We start from the raw sequence: 18,749 nt of genomic DNA, 5'->3' as shown, positions 1-18,749 counted from the left end.
TGGCCTGGCTGCTTCTGCCTTGGCAGGACCCCTCCAGGAAAGCCCCCCCCACAGCGCCCACCTACCCAGAGCAGGCCCAGCAGCGTTTGGGCTGTCTGGATGGAGGAGTTTGAGTGGGCAAAACACAGCTGTGAGCTTAGCTGCCTCTTCGGGCCCAGCTGGGGAGACCCTGCTTGGGTGGGGGGGGCAGGTTTCTTTCATTTAGCAGGATTTCTATGCCTCCCAGCCCCATTGGCCTCTTGGGTGGGGGGCACTTTCTGGGCTGGCTCCAGAAGGGGCTTTCTCAGTACTGGGGAGACTCTCCTCCAGAGCAAGGGCTGGGGTGGTAGCAGCCTCGGAGGGCTGAGCCCCCCAAGGCAGGCAGCGCAGATCCCCCCCCCCCAGGAGCCTCCAAAGGACCCGGTCCATTCTCCTCGGTCTCACAGGAGGCCCAGTCTCTCTCTCTCTCTCCTGGGGGGTGGGGGCAGGGAGAAATCTCTATTTTGCTACCAAATATGGGGGCTCTTGGGAGGCACCAGGTGCCCCCCCACTGGGGCTCCTCAGGGGTGCAGAGCACAGGGTTCAAGTCCCCCCACCCCCCTGCTGGGCCCCTGCCTCTGCACCTCAAGAGCCAGGAGGCTTAGAGAATGTGAGCCGTCCTGGGGGGCAGCAGTGGAGCATCCGAGGGGCAAAAGCCTTCAGCCCCCACACCCAGCAAAGGCACCGCCCCCCCACATCCAGCATCCCCCCTCCTCCACCCAGGGGAGCCAACCCACTCCTCCCCTACTGGGGGAGGTGCCAAAGCCTCCCTTGGCCTGTCACCTGGGAGGGCCAGAGACGGAGGGGGTCCCAGTTGAGCAGGGGTCCCTGGCCCCCCTTTCTTAAGAAACATAGACGACTGACGGCAGAAAAAGACCTCATGGTCCATCTCATCTGCCCCTATACTATTTCCTGTATTTTATCTTACAATGGATATATGTTTATCCCAGGCATGTTTCAATTCAGTTCCTGTGGATTTCCAACGTCTGCTGGAAGTTTGTTCCAAGCATCTACGACTCTTTCAGTAAAATATTTTCTCACGTTGCTTTTGATCTTTCCCCCAACTAACTTCAGATTGTGTCCCCTTGTTCTTGTGTTCACTTTCCTATTAAAAACACTTCCCTCCTGGACCTTATTTAACCCTTTAACATATTTAAATGTTTTGATCATGTCCCCCCTTTTCCTTCTGTCCTCCAGACTCTACAGATTGAGTCCATGAAGTCTTTCCTGATACGTTTTATGCTTAAGACCTTCCACCATTCTTGTAGCCCGTCTTTGGACCCCTTCAGTTTGATCCATATCTTTTTGTAGGTGGGGTCTCACCAGCACTCTAAGGGGATCACGATCTCCCTCTTCCTGCTTGTTATACCCCTTGAGGGGCTGCAGGCCCCATTGGGGGGGGGGGGAAGGCCCGCGTGGCTCCTGCTCCCTGTCTCCTTGCCCCCCTCCCGCAGACGAGGGGCTGTATGGAGATGAGGGCTGGTCATCCCCGCTTGCCCTCTGCTGGGACGCAGCTGGAGCGGCTGAGCCAGGCCGAGGCCACCGCTGGCTCCAGGGCGCCTCCCGTGCCCCCTGCCCAGCCCCTGTCTGAAGGTGCCCTTCCTTCGGGGGAGGCAGCCTTTGGCCCCACGGAGGGACATCAGGAGGCGGCCAAAGCTCCTGCTTAGACCCTGGGATTAGCAGCTCTGATCCGACACAAACGCTGCCAAGTGAGCAGAGGGGGGGAAGGGGGGAGGCTCGACTGGGGGGGAGGAGTGGCATGGTGGGTGAAAAGCCCCCCCCCCCCCGAATCCCTCACAGACCCCCACGCACACACGTCCAGAGTGCATTTTATTCAGCAATGCCCCGCCAGGCAGCCCTCGGGCGAGGAGGAGGAGGCGGCTGAGTTGAGCCTCTGTCTGGGCAGGGGTCCCTGGGGACAGCCCCCACCCCCACCCCGACCTGGCCTGCCAGGTGACCTGCAGAGCGGCCAAGAGAGAGGAGAGAGGGCCCAGTCCGGAGGGAAGTCTGGGCTGCCCCCATGGAAGGTCCGAGAAAGAGGCCGAGTCCAGTCACTCTCCGACGGTGATGATGTCGTAGTGGACGCCCGGCTGCAGCGGCTGATCCTGTCCAGACTCTGTGGCGAAGGGAGCCACGGCCACGTCCGCCACGGCTGCAGGGGGAGAGGAGGGGGGCAGGAGGGGGCTGTCAGGCCGGTGCAGAAGTTGGGGGTCAACCAAGGGTTTGCCCCGCTGTCTGCAGAAGGCCCTGATGCTGGTGGGAACTGGGGAGGGGGGACTTCCAGGAGGGAGCCTCCTTTCTTGCGGGGGTTCAAGGCCCTCCTAGGCCCACCCACCTGGGCGGAAGCGGAAGGAGGACCAGACATGCTGGCACCATCTGAGGGGGCAACACGACACGTTTGTGGGTGGGACGTGAACTTTCAAGTGGGGGGGAAGCTGAGATTCGGGGTTCCCCACTGTGGGTGCCAGGAGGGTTCCGGAAATAAACGGGGGCTGTGACTGGGACTCGGATGTAGGTTTGGATGCCACCTGGAGCCTCGAGAGGGGGGGAGAGAGCAGAAGGGAGGGGAGGGGGCAGCTGGATGGGAGACAGCGGGCAGGTCAAGGGCAGCCGTCCGCTCTACCCTGGTGGACAGAGGGGGGGGGGGGGCTGTGGGGTGGGCGGATCCAGGCCCAGAGGGTTCAAGTGCCCCCCTCCCCCTGCGTCACCTGTGCAGAAGAGGCAGCCGGGGGGGGTCTTCCCTTTGCCCAAACCGGCTGCAGATCTTCCCAGAGTGACCGGCAGCAGCTCCTGCTCGCCTGGCGCCTCCTTGCTGCCCCCGGCCCCCCCGATCACGGCCACGGCGGTCGAGTGTCCTGCGGCCTCCAGCTGGGCCTGCGTGACAAGCTGCTGCTGCCCAGGGGAGAGGGGGACGTACTGGATCTGGGGGGGGGGGAGAGAAGGTGTCCGTCAGAGAGAGACCCCCCCCATTGCAGACCCTGCCCCCACCCAGGAGCTCAGCCTCCCCCCCTCCCTACCTGGGGCTCCTGCACGAAGGAGCCGCCTTGCTCGTACTGGATGTGGGTGATTTGCCCGTCCTGCACCTGAAAGAGCCCCCGGGACCCCTGTCAGACCACGTTGGGCTGACGGAAACAAACAGACACCCCCCTCCCCTCGGTGTTTGTGGGAAGGGGGAGGCCTCACCTGGATGTGGTGACCCTCGGGCAGGACCACGTACTCGTGGGGCAGCAGCTGCTGGACGCCCTCCTGGGTGATGATGTACTGCACCTTTGGGAGGGATGGAGGCGGGGGAGAGGTTATGGGGGGGAGGGCCCAAAGCGCCCCTCCCGGGGTGGCCAGAGGGGGGGAGGGGGCTCACCTGGTTCTCGGTGGTCAGCAGGTGCTGCACCATCTGCCCGTCTGCCGTGGCCATGATCTCCTGGATGTAGGTGGCCTCCTCCTGCAAGGAAGCGGGCGAGTGAGGGTCCGGCCTTCGCACCCAGACCGGACGCCCCACAGCAGGGAGGGTCCGGGCCAGGCCGGGTGCGTGTGTCAAGGGGGGGTTGGGGGAAGCAACTGCCGACGCTTCCAACATGGGGGCTTCCCAGGGAGCAGCAGCGCAAAGACCCACAAAACTGAGCCCCCTCCCCACCACCACGGGTTCTCTGTTAATTTGCATACTCTCCTCCCCCCCCCCCCAATTCTCATGGCCATAAGATCTCACCCGGACAGGTGCTTCCATAAACTGCTCCCTAGCCTTGGGCTGTGCCCCCCCATGTAAAAGAGGCGCCCCCCCCAGGTAGGGTCAGCCGAGCTCACCTCGTTGGGGTCCCCCTCCTCCTGGGTGACGATCATGTGTTCCTGCTCCAGGGCCTGCTGGAGCGTCTCCGGGCCGGACTGCAGGGCCGCTGAGGGACGGAGAAGAGTGTTAGTACTAGGTCCATAACCTGGTTGGGTTTGGCAATATATAAACCAGCCATCAATGTATGTTTAAGTGAATTATAACACTGTCGCTTTAAGAGTTAGTGTTGCCCTTAGCCACAAGAGGGAGCTAGACAGGGCTCTCTGGTTACTCTCTGCCATTTCCCCTTTGTCTGTGTTCAAATGATGGTTTAATGCATTTTGTGAGGCTTGTGGTGGTGTTTCAGGGACTGAGAGTTATTGACTGGGTTAATTGTGACGCAACTGTTTGCCAAAGTGAACAATGTTTTATATACTTAATGTATCTGGATTGGATTCCTCGTATTTCCTCGGCCACCTCCGTGTTTCCCCTGCGCTTCCTTGCCAACTCCAGGGCTACTCTGCTGACCCCTTTAACAAAGGAGCTGGGGTGCCCCCCAATGGCCAAGCGGTGGGAAGGCCCCACCCACCACCCTCCTTCCCAGGGAAGCCCCCTCCCCCTCCTCCCGGCCGCTCACTCTGCAGCGTGGCCAGGGTCTCCTCGGGGCTGTTCAGGAGGATGGTCTGGGAGGCGGTGGGGAGGGGCTCGCAGGCCGGGACCCCCCCCTCGGAGCTGTGCAGCCTCTGCATGTGGAACTTCAGGTGGCCTTTCCGGTTGAACCTGCAGCCAACGGCACCGAGACTCATTGACCGCTCCACGGTGCCTTTCCAGCCCTCTCTGGTCAGCCTCTGCCCCCCAACAATCTGGGCCCCCACCTGACCCACCAAGGAAAGAAGGGAGGAAGGGAGGGAAGGGAGGGAGGGAGTAGCCACAGCATTCAGACTTATCTACTGCTTTTCCAGCCCTCTCTAAGCGGTTTACACAGTCAGCCTCTGCCCCCCAACAATCTGGGCCCCCACCTGACCCACCAAGGAAAGAAGGGAGGGAAGGAGGGAAGGAAAGAAGGGAGGGAGTAGCCACAGCATTCAGACTTATCTACTGCTTTTCCAGCCCTCTCTAAGCGGTTTACACAGTCAGCCTCTGCCCCCCAACAATCTGGGGCCTCATTTGACCCCAAGGGAGGGAGGGAGGGAGGGAGGGAGTGAGTCTGAGTCAACCTGGAGCTGGTGGTGAGATTTGAACTGCTGACCTACAGCTGGCAGTTAGCAGAAGGAGCCTGCAGTGCCCTCACTCAGACCCCCCCACAATGCCCCCCTCCCCCCACCTCTGGCCGCAGACGTGGCAGGCGAAGGGCTTCTCGTTGGTGTGGGTCAGCGTGTGTCTGCGCAGGTCCTTCTTGTTCTTGGAGGCGAAGCTGCAGTGCTGGCACTTGTGGGGCCGGAGGCTGGCGTGCTGCTCCAGGTGGCTCTGGGGAGGGGAGGGGGGGGAGAATGAGAGGGGGAGGCCCCACAGTCCCATCTCCCCTTCCCTCCCGCCGGAATACCTACCCGGACGTCCGGCCAGGCCGCGGCCGTGAAGGGGCAGTCGGGGCACTTGAAGCCGCTGGGCCGGACGTGGGCCCGCTTGTGGCTCTCCATCTCTGCCCGTCCAGCAAAGGAGGCGCTGCAGATCTTGCAGGAGAACCTCTTGGCCAGGGGGGGCTGCTGGCCCGGAGGGGGCTTCTTGACCGGGGGGGCCTGGCCCAGGGACGGCTCGGCCGGCGGCAGAGGGACAGCGCTGGTCTCCACTGCTGGCTCCGGGGCCCCCCAGGTCAGGCAGCGCACCACGGGCCACTGGACGGCCGGCAGGGGGTCCCCGCTGACCTGCCGTGGGGAGAACCAGCACCATAACAGAGCGCCCCCTAGAGGTCAGCAAAGGCCTGGCTGCTCTGTGCTCTTCCCTCCCCCCTCTGAGCCCGAGAGCCGTGTCAAGCTCGTATGGAAGTGAGTGACCACTGAACAGCCTGCCACCCTTGTGTCCAGAAGGCCTGGTGTGGATGGTGGATGCAGCCACAAGGCCTTCTCTCAGTGGGTTCAAGGCCATCCTACGCCCACCCACCTGGGCAGAAGCGGAAGGAGGAGTTGCTATGCTGGCATCACTTGAGTGGGCACCGTGAAAAGCTTTGTGTCCAATGAAGATTGTGTTCTTTATAAAAATGGGAGGGGGGACAAGGGGGCGTGAACCCCCAACCAGGTGTTCCCCAGCGTGGGGGCCTTGAGGAATGCCTCGGCTTCGGCCCCCTAGGACCTGGAGGGCTGGGCTGCCCTGGGCTCCCCCCTCCCCTCCCCTGCTCACCTCCCCGGAAGGCGTGGGGGGGGGCTGCTGCTGGCCCCCCCCCGTGAGGGACTCTTCTCCGGGGGCCCCCTCCTTGCTGTGGAGAGAGGGGGAGAGGGTGGGGAACGGGCATGAGGAGGAGGAGGGGCTAAAGGACCACTGCCCCCCCCTCTGGTTTCTCTTCCCCCCCCTTCCCCAGACGGGGGCTCACCCGCAGAGCGTGCTGTCCACTTCCTTGCTGGCAGAGGCCTTGCTGTACTCAGAGGCGCCGCAGAAGGGGACGGTGATGTGCTGGACCTCGGAAGCCGCCGTGGAGGGCTGGACGAGGGGCCCGCTCTGCTCTGCGCCCTGGGCGGTCAGCACGTCAGGCCCCAGCTCCTCCGCCTGCCCCTGCTGGCCCTGGGACTCCGAGGGAGCCTTCTCCCCCACGGCCACCTGCGCGAGGGAGGGGCAGAGCCAGGGTCAGGCTCAAGGCTCGGCCACCTCCCCCCACCCCCAGGAGCTGGGACCCCTCCCCCCGAGCCTCACCTCCAGGGCCGTGGCCGGCAGCTCCCTCTGGCCACTCATGTTCAGCAGGAGGTCCAGGGCGGTTTGCGTGGTCACCTCTGCCAAGCCCTCCACCTCTGGGGAAGGAGGGGGGGAGATCAAAGTGAAGCCTTACACACACACACACACACACGGGGGGGGGGGGGGCTTCTGAGCTACTCTCTCTCTCTCCTGCTCCCATCCCCCCACTGGCCCTCCCCTCCAGGCCTCCCCCAAAAGAGGGAGGGTCTCCTTGGCCTCTGACTGAAGGAGTGAACCTTTTGAAGACCTGCACCCAAATCTGGCTCCGAGACCCTCTGGAGGGGGGGGCTGGGGGAGGGGGATTGCTAGCCCAGTCCTGCCCTAGTGAAGCCATCCCCTCGAGGCTCAGTTACTGCAGCGCGCTCTCCTTGGGGCGGCCCTTGGAGAATGTTCGGAGACTTCAATGAATGCAGCACACAGCCACGCGAACAGCCACGCTGAGCCTGCCCAGCCACACCCACATCCGCGGGCTGCACCGGTTGCCGATCCCAGGCACTGGCTCTCCCCTACAAAGCCCTCCATGGCCCTGGACCAGACTGTTTATGCAGCCGCCTTCTGCCTCCTCTACCCGAGGGGCCGGTTCGGCCGCACAAAGTCCGCTATCTCTGGGTCCCGTCGGCTAAGCAAAGGCTTGCAGGGAAGGGCCTTCTCTGTTGTGGCCCCGACTCTCGGGAACACACCTCGGGCTGTGAGCGATAGTTCCCGCTCCGCCCAATAGTGAGTGACTGTGTTATGTTGGGATTTATTAAAATTGTTCTTAACTTTTAAAAACATTGTTCATAATTAACTCAGAGTCTACGGAGGGGGCAGCATACAAATCTAATAAATAATAATAATAACAATAATAATAATAATAATAATAATAATAATAACTATTTTATTGTTCTATTGTATTTCATTTTTGTAAGCTGCTCCGAGTCCTGGTGTCTGTGTCTCTGTGTGGGGGGAAGCAGGCAGGGTTCCCTTTTGGTCCCATTGGTTGGGGGTCCAGGGAAAGGGAGGGTCCGGCCTTCTCTTTCTGCTCAAGATCCCCCTGGACAATTGGGGGGCCACTGTAGGGCAGAGAAGGCTGGACTCGAGGGGCTTGGGCCCCATTCCGCATGGCTCTTCTTAGGCTCCTATCTAATCAACCAATCAATCCACCAGCCCCTTCCCCTCAAAGGCCGAGGGAGTCTGCCCCTTAAGGAGGGAGACTGCCCACCTCGAGGGCCCCCCTGCCTGACCCTCCTCCCCCCGGGCACGTACCTGGCTGGAAGAGGAGGATGGCTGTGCCCTGCAGGGGCTCCTGGGGAGGGTCGGGGGGTCCCGGCGCCTGTGGGAGAGAGCCAGCCGGTCACCCAGCAGCCTCAGCAGCAACAAGCCCCCCCTCCCACCAAGGACGGGGGCCGCCGTGTGTCCACTCACGGGCGGGCTGGTGGTGGGGGCCGGGGGGGCCTGGCCGTGCTGCTGCTTGAGCTCCTCGATCTGCTGGGGGCTGAAGAAGGGCCGTCGTCGGCAGGGCCCCTCCTCCGGGTGGTGCTGCGCCCACTCCTCAAACTTCTCCGGGTGGCGGCACTGGACATGGAGGCGCAGGTTCTTCTTGTGCTTGGTGGAGAAGTGGCAGAGGCCGCAGGCGAAGGGCTTCCCGCCTGCAGGGGCCACCCCAGGCTCAGCGGGCCCTCCTGGCCACCAGGCTCCCAATCATGCCCCCCACCCCACCCACACGCACAATCCCCCCTCCTCACAAAGGAGGAAGCAACGCTACAGCCGAATCGGGCAGTGAAACTGGCTGACAAGCAGAGGCAGACAATGGGGGGGGAAAGGGGCAGGCGGGGGGGGCAGCCAGCCCACCCACCAGTTCTCCCAGTGGGGAGTCATCAGACTCTGAAGGGGACATCATGGATGACCCAATTTTGGATCAGGATTATGAGACGAAGGGATCAGTTGCACAGGTGTCAAAGGAGATAAGAGCGTACAGCTGTTCAGGGGATAATTATGCTAATGAGGCTACAATAAATAAGGGAGGTTGGGAGTTTATCCATTTTGTGAGAGTGTTTGGAAGAAGATTGGAGCAGCGTGGGGTGCTCACACTTCAGGGCAAAAAGAGCTTTGAGGAATTTGGGGTGTGAGAAGTGGGGCTTCATAGCTTCGCCATTTACTCCTTTGTTTTGGCAAACTCCAGCGTCAGTGAACTTTTAGGTGAGAGTAATGTGACTTCTCTTGGGAATTGTGTTGCAAAGACTGTATATAAATGTGATTTGTTTTAGTGGCTGTGTGTTTGAAACTCATTCTGAGCTCGTAGGGGGCTAATTGTCAAGAGCCCAGCATAGCAGCCTGGGGGCCACGAACTCTGACATCAGACGTGCCTGAATTATGTCTGGCTGGTGTGTATGTTTGTTAGACTGTATTTTTTGGGTGGGTGGGTGGTTTACAATGGGTTCATTGGGGTTATAATGAGGTTTTAATCTACTGTTGATCTTTGACTTCTTTTTATTATTGTACTATTGTGTTATTTTATATAACACAATAGTACAATCCCTGAGTCCTATGGGATTGGGCAGCGTAGAAGTTGAATAAATTAAATTAAATTAAAATTTCCCCGCGAGAGCTGTGTGCCTTGTAACCTTCCTTTCTCGCAGCATTGGCACAACCAAAGTTGCAGCTCAACCTCTTGTGGATGGGGGCGTGGGGGGCTTGAGTGAAAAGCCGTGGCTGCTGCAGAGGGCCACAAATCTGCCGTCTCACCCCGAGGGGCCCCAGTTAAAGGGTTCAGGCTCCAGGCCTTCCACGGCACCCCCAGGCGCCTCCCCCCACCCACCTGTGTGCTTGACGGCGGTGTGGGAGAGCAGGAAGTCCTCGCGGACGGTGGCGTAGGGGCAGAGGCCGCAGCGGAAGGGCCGGTCGTTCACGTGCATCAGCTGGTGGTTGAGCAGCAGCTTCTTGTCCTCGCACACGTGGTCGCAGAACTCGCACTTGAACCTGCCCAGAGGAGGGGGAGGGGGAGGAGAGCCTGGTGACTGTTGTGAGGGCCCCTAGTGCCCCCCCCAGGCCGTGTCAGAGTCTGAGGAGGATGAGCCCGGCCCCTCTGGAGACCCTGGGCCAAGGGGGGGTTGCCAGCGGAAGCAGAGAGCGAGAAAGTGTCCTGAGGAGCCACTAGGGGGGGCTGGTGGGACAATGGGCGAGTGGTCCCAGTCAGAGGATGAGGAAGACAGGGGAGTGGAAAGCCAGTGGACGGACCCTCGCTATAGATGTTCTCTAAGGAATTCCAACCAGGCCGAGGAGGAAGACGACTCCTTCTCTCTTGCCACTCAAAACCTGCTTTTGTTACGTGTGATTTTCTCAATAAAGAGTTTAGCATAAAATAAGGGATTTGTGAGTCGGGGGTTTCAATCCAAGGGCCGTGCACGGAACAGTGAGAAGAGCCGCAGCCCTGGAGCCCCCCCCCCCGGAATGTCCCGCCAGCCGCTCTCACCTGTGGTTGGCCACTGCCTGGATGTGGGTCAGCAGGTGCATTTTGAAGGTGTAGCGCTTCTTGAAGGACTTCCCGCACTGCGAGAGGGGGGATGGGGTCAGCTGAAGGGGGAGGGGCTTTGTGCCACCAAGCCCCTCTCCCTCCCTCGGCAGGCCCACACCCACCTTGTCGCACATGTGGGGCTTTTCGGAGCTGTGGGTCTTCATGTGCTGGGTGAGCCTCTTCTGCATGGGGTAGACTCGGCCGCAGACCGGGCAGGGGAAGGAGCTCCGCTTGGGGGCCTGGAGGGGAGAGGCTCCGCTGGGTCAGGCCCCGGGGGAGGGCGGGGGCTCCTCTGCAGGACTCCCACTCAGCTGCCCCCAGCCCAGCACGTCCAGAAACACGGTGGGCCTCCCGGAAAGAGCTGAGCTGCTGCAACCCCCCCCCCCCCCCCCAACTGAGGGCAGGCAGGGGAGATGCTGGGCTCACGAGACCCTCCTCGCTTACCGGGTCCGTTCGCTTCTTCCTGGAACAGAGCAAAGGGGGGGGGGAGGCTTCGTAAGAGAAGGGGGAACGGATTTCTACTTGGTATGCTCAAAAAAATAAAGGGAACCCTCAAACCACACAATATAACTCCAAGTCAATCAAACTTCTGTGAAATTAAACTGCACTTAGGAAGCAACCCTGATTGACCATCAATGTCACATGTGCTGTTGTGCACCTTCGACTTTGCACAGAACCAAGTATCCCATGAGAATATTTCATTCCTTCAGATCTGGGATGGGTTCTTTGAGCAGCACATAGGAGTTTTTGCTGTCTACATAGGGATTTATATTATTTTTATTGTTATTAATGCTCGAATTTGACTTCTTACTGTATTGCTCCATGGTTGTCAGCCGCCCTGAATCCTGTGGGATTGGGGGGCATAGAAGTCAAGTTATTTGCTACTTCTTTGTTATTGAATTCGACTCCCACGCCGCCCAATCCCGAAGGACTCACGGGGGCCGGCAATAACATAAAAAATACAAATTACAATAAAAAAAGAAGTCAAATATAAAAGTCTAAAACTATAAGACCCCAGTTAAAACCCAGTTTGACCATCCAATCCACACACCTGCATACCATTCACACAATTTGGTCGTGATAGGTGTCAATTCGTGGACCCCAGGCCCTGCCACCAAATAAAGCCAGGTCTTGCCACGAAATGAATTTTAATCTATTTATAAATACAATAAAATAAAGAAAGGGAGGGAGGAGGGAAGGAATTGAGATACCCCTGGGCATATATTGTTTATACATAGTATTGATTGTGTTGCATGGTTTTAATGACGGGTTTTAGATGTCTTTTAAATATATTGGATTTGTCACATTGTTGTTATTGTTGTGAGTCTCCAGAGAAGGGACGCATACAAATCTAATAAATTATTAATTATTATTATTAAGGAAGGGAGGGAGGGGGGGAAAGAGAGAGAGAGGAAGAAAGAAAGACCCCCTGCAGAGGCCGTAAAAGGCCACACAGGTTGTGTGTGTGTGTGTCCAGGCAGGCCCCCCCCCCCGGCACTCACTTGTCGCGGTTGTGCACAGCCGAGTGACGGATGACGTCCTTCTTGTACACGCTGGTGTAGTCGCACTCCTCGCACTTGTAGGGCTTCCGTCCCACGTGGTTGAACATGTGCTCCTGCAGGGGGCAAAGGGGACAGGGGGGCGGGAGGGGGCCGCTCACTCATTCATTCACAATAATCACAACAAATAAAAGCAGAACAAAATACAACAGCAATGAAAGCAATGAAGAGCATTAAAATACACGAACACTCTGCCCAAACCAGGCATGCGCTCGATCATTTATTTATTTATTATTATTTATTTACTATTTGGATTTGTATGCTGCCCCTCTCCGAAGACTCGGGGCGGCTCACAGCAAGTAGTACAAATCATAAATAATCCAATTAATTAAAATATTTAAAGATTTTTTAAAAAACCCATATACTAACAGACACACACACAAGCATACCATGTATAAATTAAACGTACCCAGGGGGAGATGTTTAGTTTCCCCATGCCTGATGGCAAAGGTGGGTTTTGAGGAGTTTACAGAAGGCAGGAAGAGTGGGGGCAGTTCTAATCTCCGGGGGGGAGTTGGTTCCAGAGAGCCGGTGCCGCCACAGAGAAGGCTCTCCCCCTGGGGCCCGCCAACCGACATTGTTTAGTTGACGGGACCCGGAGAAGGCCCACTCTGTGGGACCTAATCGGTCGCTGGGATTCGTGCGGCAGGAGGCGGTCCTGGAGATATTCTGGTCCAATGCCATGAAGGGCTTTAAAGGTCATAACCAACACTTTGAATTGTGACCGGAAACTGATCGGCAGCCAATGCAGACTGCGGAGTGATGGTGAAACATGGGCATACCTAGGGAAGCCCATGACTGCTCTCGCAGCTGCATTCTGCACGATCTGAAGTTTCCGAACACTTTTCAAAGGTAGCCCCATGTAGAGAGCATTACAGTAGTCGAACCTCGAGGTGATGAGGGCATGAGTGACTGTGAGCAATGAGTCCCGGTCCAGATAGGGCCGCAACTGGTGCACCAGGCGAACCTGGGCAAACGCCCCCCTTGCCACAGCTGAAAGATGGTTCTCTAATGTGAGCTGTGGATCGAGGAGGACGCCCAAGTTGCGAACTCTCTATGAGGGGGTCAATAATTCCCCCCTCAGGGTAATGGACGGACAGATGGGATTGTCCTTGGGAGGCAAAACCCACAGCCACTCCGTCTTATCCGGGTTGAGTTTGAGTCTGTTGACACCCATCCAGACCCCAACAGCCTCCAGGCACCGGCACATCACTTCCACTGCTTCACTGACTGGACATGGGGTGGAGATGTAAAGCTGGGTATCATCTGCATATTGATGATACCTCACCCCATGTCCTTGGATGATCTCTCCCAGCGGTTTCATGTAGATGTTAAATAGTAGGGGGAGAGGACCGACCCCTGAGGCACCCCACAAGGGAGAGACCTCGGAGCCGACCTCTGACCCCCCACTAACACCGACTGCGACCGGCCAGAGGTAGGAGGAGAACCACTGGAGAACAGTGCCTCCCACTCCCAACCCCCCCAGCCGGTGCAGAAGGATACCATGGTCGATGGTATCGAAAGCCGCTGAGAGGTCAAGGAGCACCAGGACAGAGGATAAACCCCTGTCCCGGGCCCGCCAGAGATCATCCATCAACGCGACCAAAGCGGTTTCCGTGCTGTAACCGGGCCTGAAACCCGACTGCTGGGGACCTAGATAATCGGCTTCTTCCAAGGACCGCTGGAGCTGGAGCGCCACCACCTTCTCGACAACCTTCCCCATAAAGGGAAGGTTGGAGACTGGACGATAGTTGTTAAGTACGGCTGGGTCCAGGGAAGGCTTCTTGAGGAGGGGGCGCACGAGCGCTTCTTTATCATTCCCAGTCCCAGGCCTGCTGGAAAAGCCAGGTGGGGATAGCACAGATCTCTGAAGGGAGTTGATTCCACAGGGTCAGAGCCACCATAGAGAAGGCCCTTCCCCACGGCCCACAGCATTGTTTGGCGGGCGGGACCCGGAGAAGGCCAGCCCTGGGGGCTGTGACTGGCCGTTGAGAGGTATGGGGCAGGAGGGGGTCCCGTAAGCAGCCTGGCCCTGAGCTCCTGGGGGCTTCCTCGCTCACCTTCAGAGAGGACCAGCGCCGGGAGTGGTAGCTGCACTGCAGGCAGCGGAAGAGCTGGGGGTCCCCGGCCTCGTGGGAGTTCACGTGGAAGCGCAGGTCCTCGTGGGTCAGGAAGCGGGAGCCACAGATCCGGCACAGGTAGGGCCGCATCAAGGGCTTGCTGGACTTGTAGCAGTACCTGTGCAGGGGGAGGGCTGTCACCCGAGGGGGAGGGGTCCGAGCCAGAGGCCTCCCTCTGAAGCGCCCCCCCTCCCGACCTCTCACCTTCGCCCCATGTACTTGCGGTATTTCTTGCCCAGGAGCCGGTGGGAGGGACGGCCTCGTCGGCGGGGGGGGTGCTTCGGGCTGGCCGAGGGAGGCGGTGCCAGAGGGGTCCCTGTTCTCCGAATCTGACTGGCCCACCACCACTCCCGCCAGGCGGCCGGGGCCCTCAGGGGGGGAGGCTGGGACGGCGGCTGCCTCGGAGCTCCTCGGGGTCCCCTGCGCGACACACGGGGAGGGGCCGGCCGGCTCTGCATCGCCACCTGCCGAGGGAAGAGCTCAGGTGTGCAAAGCAGCACGGAGGGCCGCGGGAATCACCCAGGAAACGGTCAGCTCTGCGGATCCTGTCCTGGACGGGAAGAGTGGCCATTCCCCAGAGGGATCTCGGCTGAGACAGAGCAGAGGCCGCCAGGGTCAAGGGGCCTGCGTGGTGCTGGGCCAGCAACATCGAACTGCCCCTCGGAAGGCCAAGAGAAAAGGCCAGGAGTGACCAAAGGTCAAGAATTAACCAGCAGAGAGACTGTTGGGGGGAAATCAGGCAGCGGCTAGAGGAGATTTTAGAGACAAGTCTTAAATGGAAAGCTGAATTATTTTTGCTGGGGGTGTCTATCGATAAAGACCAGAAGAAGAGGAAGAGGAAGATATATCTAAGGCCACATAGCATCACTGTGACAAAGACACCAAACGTCTCCACAGAAGAAGAGAATTTATTTAAAATACTAACATGTGGAGAAATGGACAGATTGACGTTAGAGTTAAAGGACAAATTAGACAGGGATTATTACAAAACCTGGAACAAATTATATAATTGGATAGAGAGGAGAACCAAGATTGAAGATTAGAAAATATGAAGAAGAAGAAATTACAAATAAACCAATATTAGAACAGACATTGGATAAAATTAATAAAGGGGGGGAAAGGGGGACAATTAAACACTGAATAGACAGGCAACTCTTCTTGTTTTGGTGGTCTGTCTGTATTTTATTATATATTGTAATATATGTGTTGTTTTTAATTGTTTCATAAATCAAAACCTTTTAACTGGGAAAGCCTCACTGACTCCATCCATCTGGATACAGAAGAAAAATCTCTGTAGTGGACCCTGAAAAGAGCGGGAGGGGTCCAGCCCTGCAGGGAGGCCCCTTGGCCAGCGGCAGTCAGTCTTTCTTCGGAAGGGAGATTCCCCGGAGACCCTCCGTGCTGTGCCTGCCTGCAGGGGCCACGCTCAAAGGGCCCCGTGGCTCTGGCCCTCTGGCTACAGCCCCTGCTGAGCCTGCAGGACAGAGGGCAGCCCTGGCCAAGGGAGACTGCCCAGTGACTGGGTCCACACGGGAGCCCCCCTATCCCTCCCGCCCGGCCCTTCTCCCCCTTCTGCTCCTCCTCACCTTCCAGGCGGGTGAACTTGCGGGGCCTCCCGGGCCGCCTGCGCACTCCCTGCCTGGGGGACGGGGGCAGCAGGCGGCTGATCTTGGGCAGGCGGCCTCGGGGCTCATCCTCCGACGGGCTGTAGTCGCTGTCCACTGCAGAGGGGCAGAGGGGGTGGGTGGGTGGGGGGCCAGCAGCACAAAGAGAGGGAGGGGTCCCCCACACTGCCTCCCCCCCTCACCTTCAGGGTCATCGATGGCGCCAGCGTCCACTATGTCGTCCTCCTCCTCCTCCTGGGGCTCCTCTTTGGCCTCGGCCACCTGCTCCCCCTCCGGCACCGCAGGGCCCTTGCGCGGGCGGCCCCTCTTGGGGGTCCCGGGGGAGGCGCCTGCAGCCAGAGGGCAGCGGTCAGCGGGGCCCCTCCCCCTCCAGCCCCCCTCCCCCCCAGCCCCCCCCATACCTGGCTGCAGGTGCCTCCGCTGGACGTGGCGCAGGAGGGTCTGGCGGGCGGCGCTGCGGAACGGGCAGCGGCGGCACTGGAAGCGCTGCACCACCACCACCTCCACCAGCTCCTCGGCCGACGGCGCCCACCCGCCCAGGCCCCCCGGGGAGGAGGGGCCCCCATCCTCCGCCCCCTCCCTCTCGCCCGGGCCGCTCGGCGGGGCGGGGTCTGCAATGGGGGGAGAAGGGGGGAGGTCAGCCGAGGGGAGGGGTCGCGCGAGGGGAGGGGCCTGGAGTGTCTGTGGCGGCCCCGCGCTCCTCCCTCCGCCCCCTCCCTCCCTGGCAGCGGGGCCTGTGGGAGCCGGGCTGCCCCTGGCGCTGCCTGCGCCCCGCTCGCCCCTCCGCCATCTTGCCCGGCGGTCCTGGCCCCTCCGCCGGCCGGCAGCCCCCGCGGACGCCCGCGCCCCCTTCCCTTCGCCGCCCCCGCCTCACCGCCGGCCGCTCCGCCCGGGGGCTCCGGGGGCTCCGTCGGCGGCTCCGGTTTCCGTTCCGGCACCGCCGAAGACGCCATGGCCGCTTCTCTCACGCGGCGGAGGGATTCCACGCCCGGGACCTCCACCGTTCGGGACAGCGCCGCCGCCGCCGGAACTACTTTTGTGGGGAACGTGTGGGAGACGCGCTTCTACGCTGGGGTTTATTTTGGGTCGGCTTCCGCGGAATCGTCGCCGTCTTTGGAGGCGCGTGCGCGTGCCTGCGTGAGGGGCGGGGCGGCCGTGGAGGAGGCGGGGAGGGCGGGGCCGGAGTGGATCCCGGCCCTGCGAGGCTGCCTGCAAACCATGATGGCTTGTGTCCGACCGTGGTCTAAACATCAGCTGGGCCTACACAGGGACTTCCGCCCTCGGCCTCTTGAGCAAACCGCGGTTTGCGTGCTGGGGAGGCCCACAATCGTGGCTTCGTTGCGGGTGGGGGGATGGCGACGAGGCCCCCCTGAGCCCCCCCGGGCGCTGATTGGGTTGCGGGGGGGGGGCGGTGTTGGCTCTTCTATGACTTGTGGACTTCAACTCCCAGAATTCCTCAGCCAATCAGGCCCCGTCAGGAACTCTGGGAGTTGAAGTCCGTCTGGCCTAGCGCTGCCCTGGGGCGTTTTGTGGGAGAGGCAGCTACAGGGGCTGCCAGAGGTGGGGAGGGGGCTGCCTCCAATCGGTGTTCTTTTTCTGCGCTTGCAGGTGGAGGCCCCTTGGGCGGGGGGTCACCAGAAGACCGGGCCTAGAGCTTCGCGGCGCATCGGCTGCAGCCCCGCCCGTGCTCAGGCTCCGGGGGGAGGGAGGGTGCAGCTTTGCCCTCCACTTGCCCCCCCTCCCCAAGGCGGCCGCAGCTTCCGCTTTCCCCCACCCCCGCCGCGAGGGTCCCCTCCCGAGCCAATCTGGGCAGGATCAACACCCCCCCCCCCCCGAAAAAGCCTTGCTTCATCCGAGGTTGCACAAAGCTTCCAGGCAGAGTCCGCCCCCCCCCGGCATTGCCTCACCCTCCCCTGCAAGGGTGGGGGCGGGGGGGCTGCAAGTGGGGGTTTTGCCGAGGGAGAGGCATAGTGGGGGAAGAGCACTCAAGGGGAGGGCTCCTGCAAGCCCCCTTCGCCCTGGAGCAGCGGCTGCCCCAAGCCTAACGGGGGGGGGGATGTCTGCAAGATTTTAGGGAGGCTAACTGGCTGTCCACACCTCCCCCCCCCCCTGGTGCGAGTGCTTTGTTGAGGACAGGGAGGGGGGCCTTCCTTGAGTGGTTGGCTGCACCTTTCATATTTTGGGAAGAGGCCAGAAGCCCTGTCTGCACAAAGTGGGTGGGGGGGGGGAGAGGTTTCTGTGTGTTTAGGGACTTCCTGGGGGGAGGGGGAGGTTTCCCTGATGGGGCATTTGCTTGCAAAACTTTCCTTCTGCTGGGACCAGGAGAGCAGGAAGTCCCACTTCCTGGTGCCTTTGCAGCCCCCTCTGAGCCATTGGGAGAGTCGGCCTATTTCCCCCCATAACCTGGGGCCTCATTTGACCCCCCTGGGAAGGCTGAGTCAACCTGGAGCCGGTGGGGAGATTTGAACAGCTGAACTACAGCCAGCAACTCTAACCACTGCGCACCCGGCTCTTTTCTGAGTTGCCTCAGTTTCCCCATCGGGCAGGCAAGGTCAGTCTGGATTCCCTCCTTTGCTGGCTCTTGGGCCTGACCACCCGCAGGAGGTGACCAGAGAGCAGTTAAATCAGCTTGATTTAAATCCTAATTTTTTAAAGAGCAGCTGTCCTCCCTGTCCTGCAGCGGCCCCTCCTCTGACCCCCTGCTGACTCACCCACAGACCCACTCACCTTAATGGGGCACAGCTGGTGACGGGCGGGTGGCAGGCAGGGACACAGGCAGGAATGGGGTGGGCAGCAGCTGAGTGGGTGGCAGGGTCTGAAATGGCAGGTGCTCTTTAAATGTAAGGACTCGTTCTTGCTGGTAGTTAATATATTATTATACTTATTTATACTTTATACTTGTAGCAGCCCCAAGGGGAGGCATACAAAACTAATAAATTATTATTATTTAACAAAATCAAGGTTTCCTATTTAGCTTGCAGAGCTTGGATTCCTTGAATGAGTTTACCAAAAATATTGCATAATATTTAACAGCAGGGACTCGAAATTTTCTGAAGTGTGGGATGTATTTTAGGATTGGTGAGCAAGGAGGAAATAAAAGGAAGCTGCTCAAGGGGAATGTGACTAAGGTTGAATAGACAGACAGCTGTATTGTTAAGAAAGTAAAGAAGTAAATGTCTGTAAAAAAGATGGAGAATAATGAATGGAAGTAAGGTGATATAAACAAACTTTAATATAGGAAATGACACCAAGGGAGTTGAACACTGAACGTAAACCCTGGATATTTAGCACTGT

At 59.5% G+C, this 18,749-nt stretch overlaps 1 protein-coding gene across 1 annotated transcript; it reads right to left on the bottom strand.

Annotated features, from left to right (window-relative positions):
- Positions 1-1,835: 1,835 nt before the first annotated feature.
- On the bottom strand, positions 1,836-16,458 carry ZNF335 (zinc finger protein 335). The gene is given in 26 exon segments (XM_070744378.1): positions 1,836-2,170; positions 2,727-2,940; positions 3,036-3,101; positions 3,202-3,285; positions 3,377-3,457; positions 3,817-3,905; positions 4,416-4,558; positions 5,103-5,245; positions 5,326-5,640; positions 6,113-6,188; positions 6,303-6,526; positions 6,620-6,714; positions 7,904-7,970; positions 8,063-8,286; positions 9,456-9,616; positions 10,110-10,186; positions 10,274-10,390; positions 10,596-10,614; positions 11,654-11,766; positions 13,771-13,948; positions 14,035-14,103; positions 14,105-14,294; positions 15,417-15,551; positions 15,638-15,784; positions 15,857-16,066; positions 16,330-16,458. Coding segments are annotated over 26 exon segments (3,417 nt in total). The 5' UTR covers positions 16,409-16,458; the 3' UTR covers positions 1,836-2,069.
- Positions 16,459-18,749: the final 2,291 nt, after the last annotated feature.

The sequence above is a fragment of the Erythrolamprus reginae genome, chromosome 3 (assembly GCF_031021105.1).
Source record: "Erythrolamprus reginae isolate rEryReg1 chromosome 3, rEryReg1.hap1, whole genome shotgun sequence".
Classification (NCBI taxonomy): domain Eukaryota; kingdom Metazoa; phylum Chordata; class Lepidosauria; order Squamata; family Dipsadidae; genus Erythrolamprus; species Erythrolamprus reginae.
The sequence above is the reverse complement of the archived record's forward strand: the minus strand, read 5'-3'. Positions and strand labels throughout refer to the sequence as shown.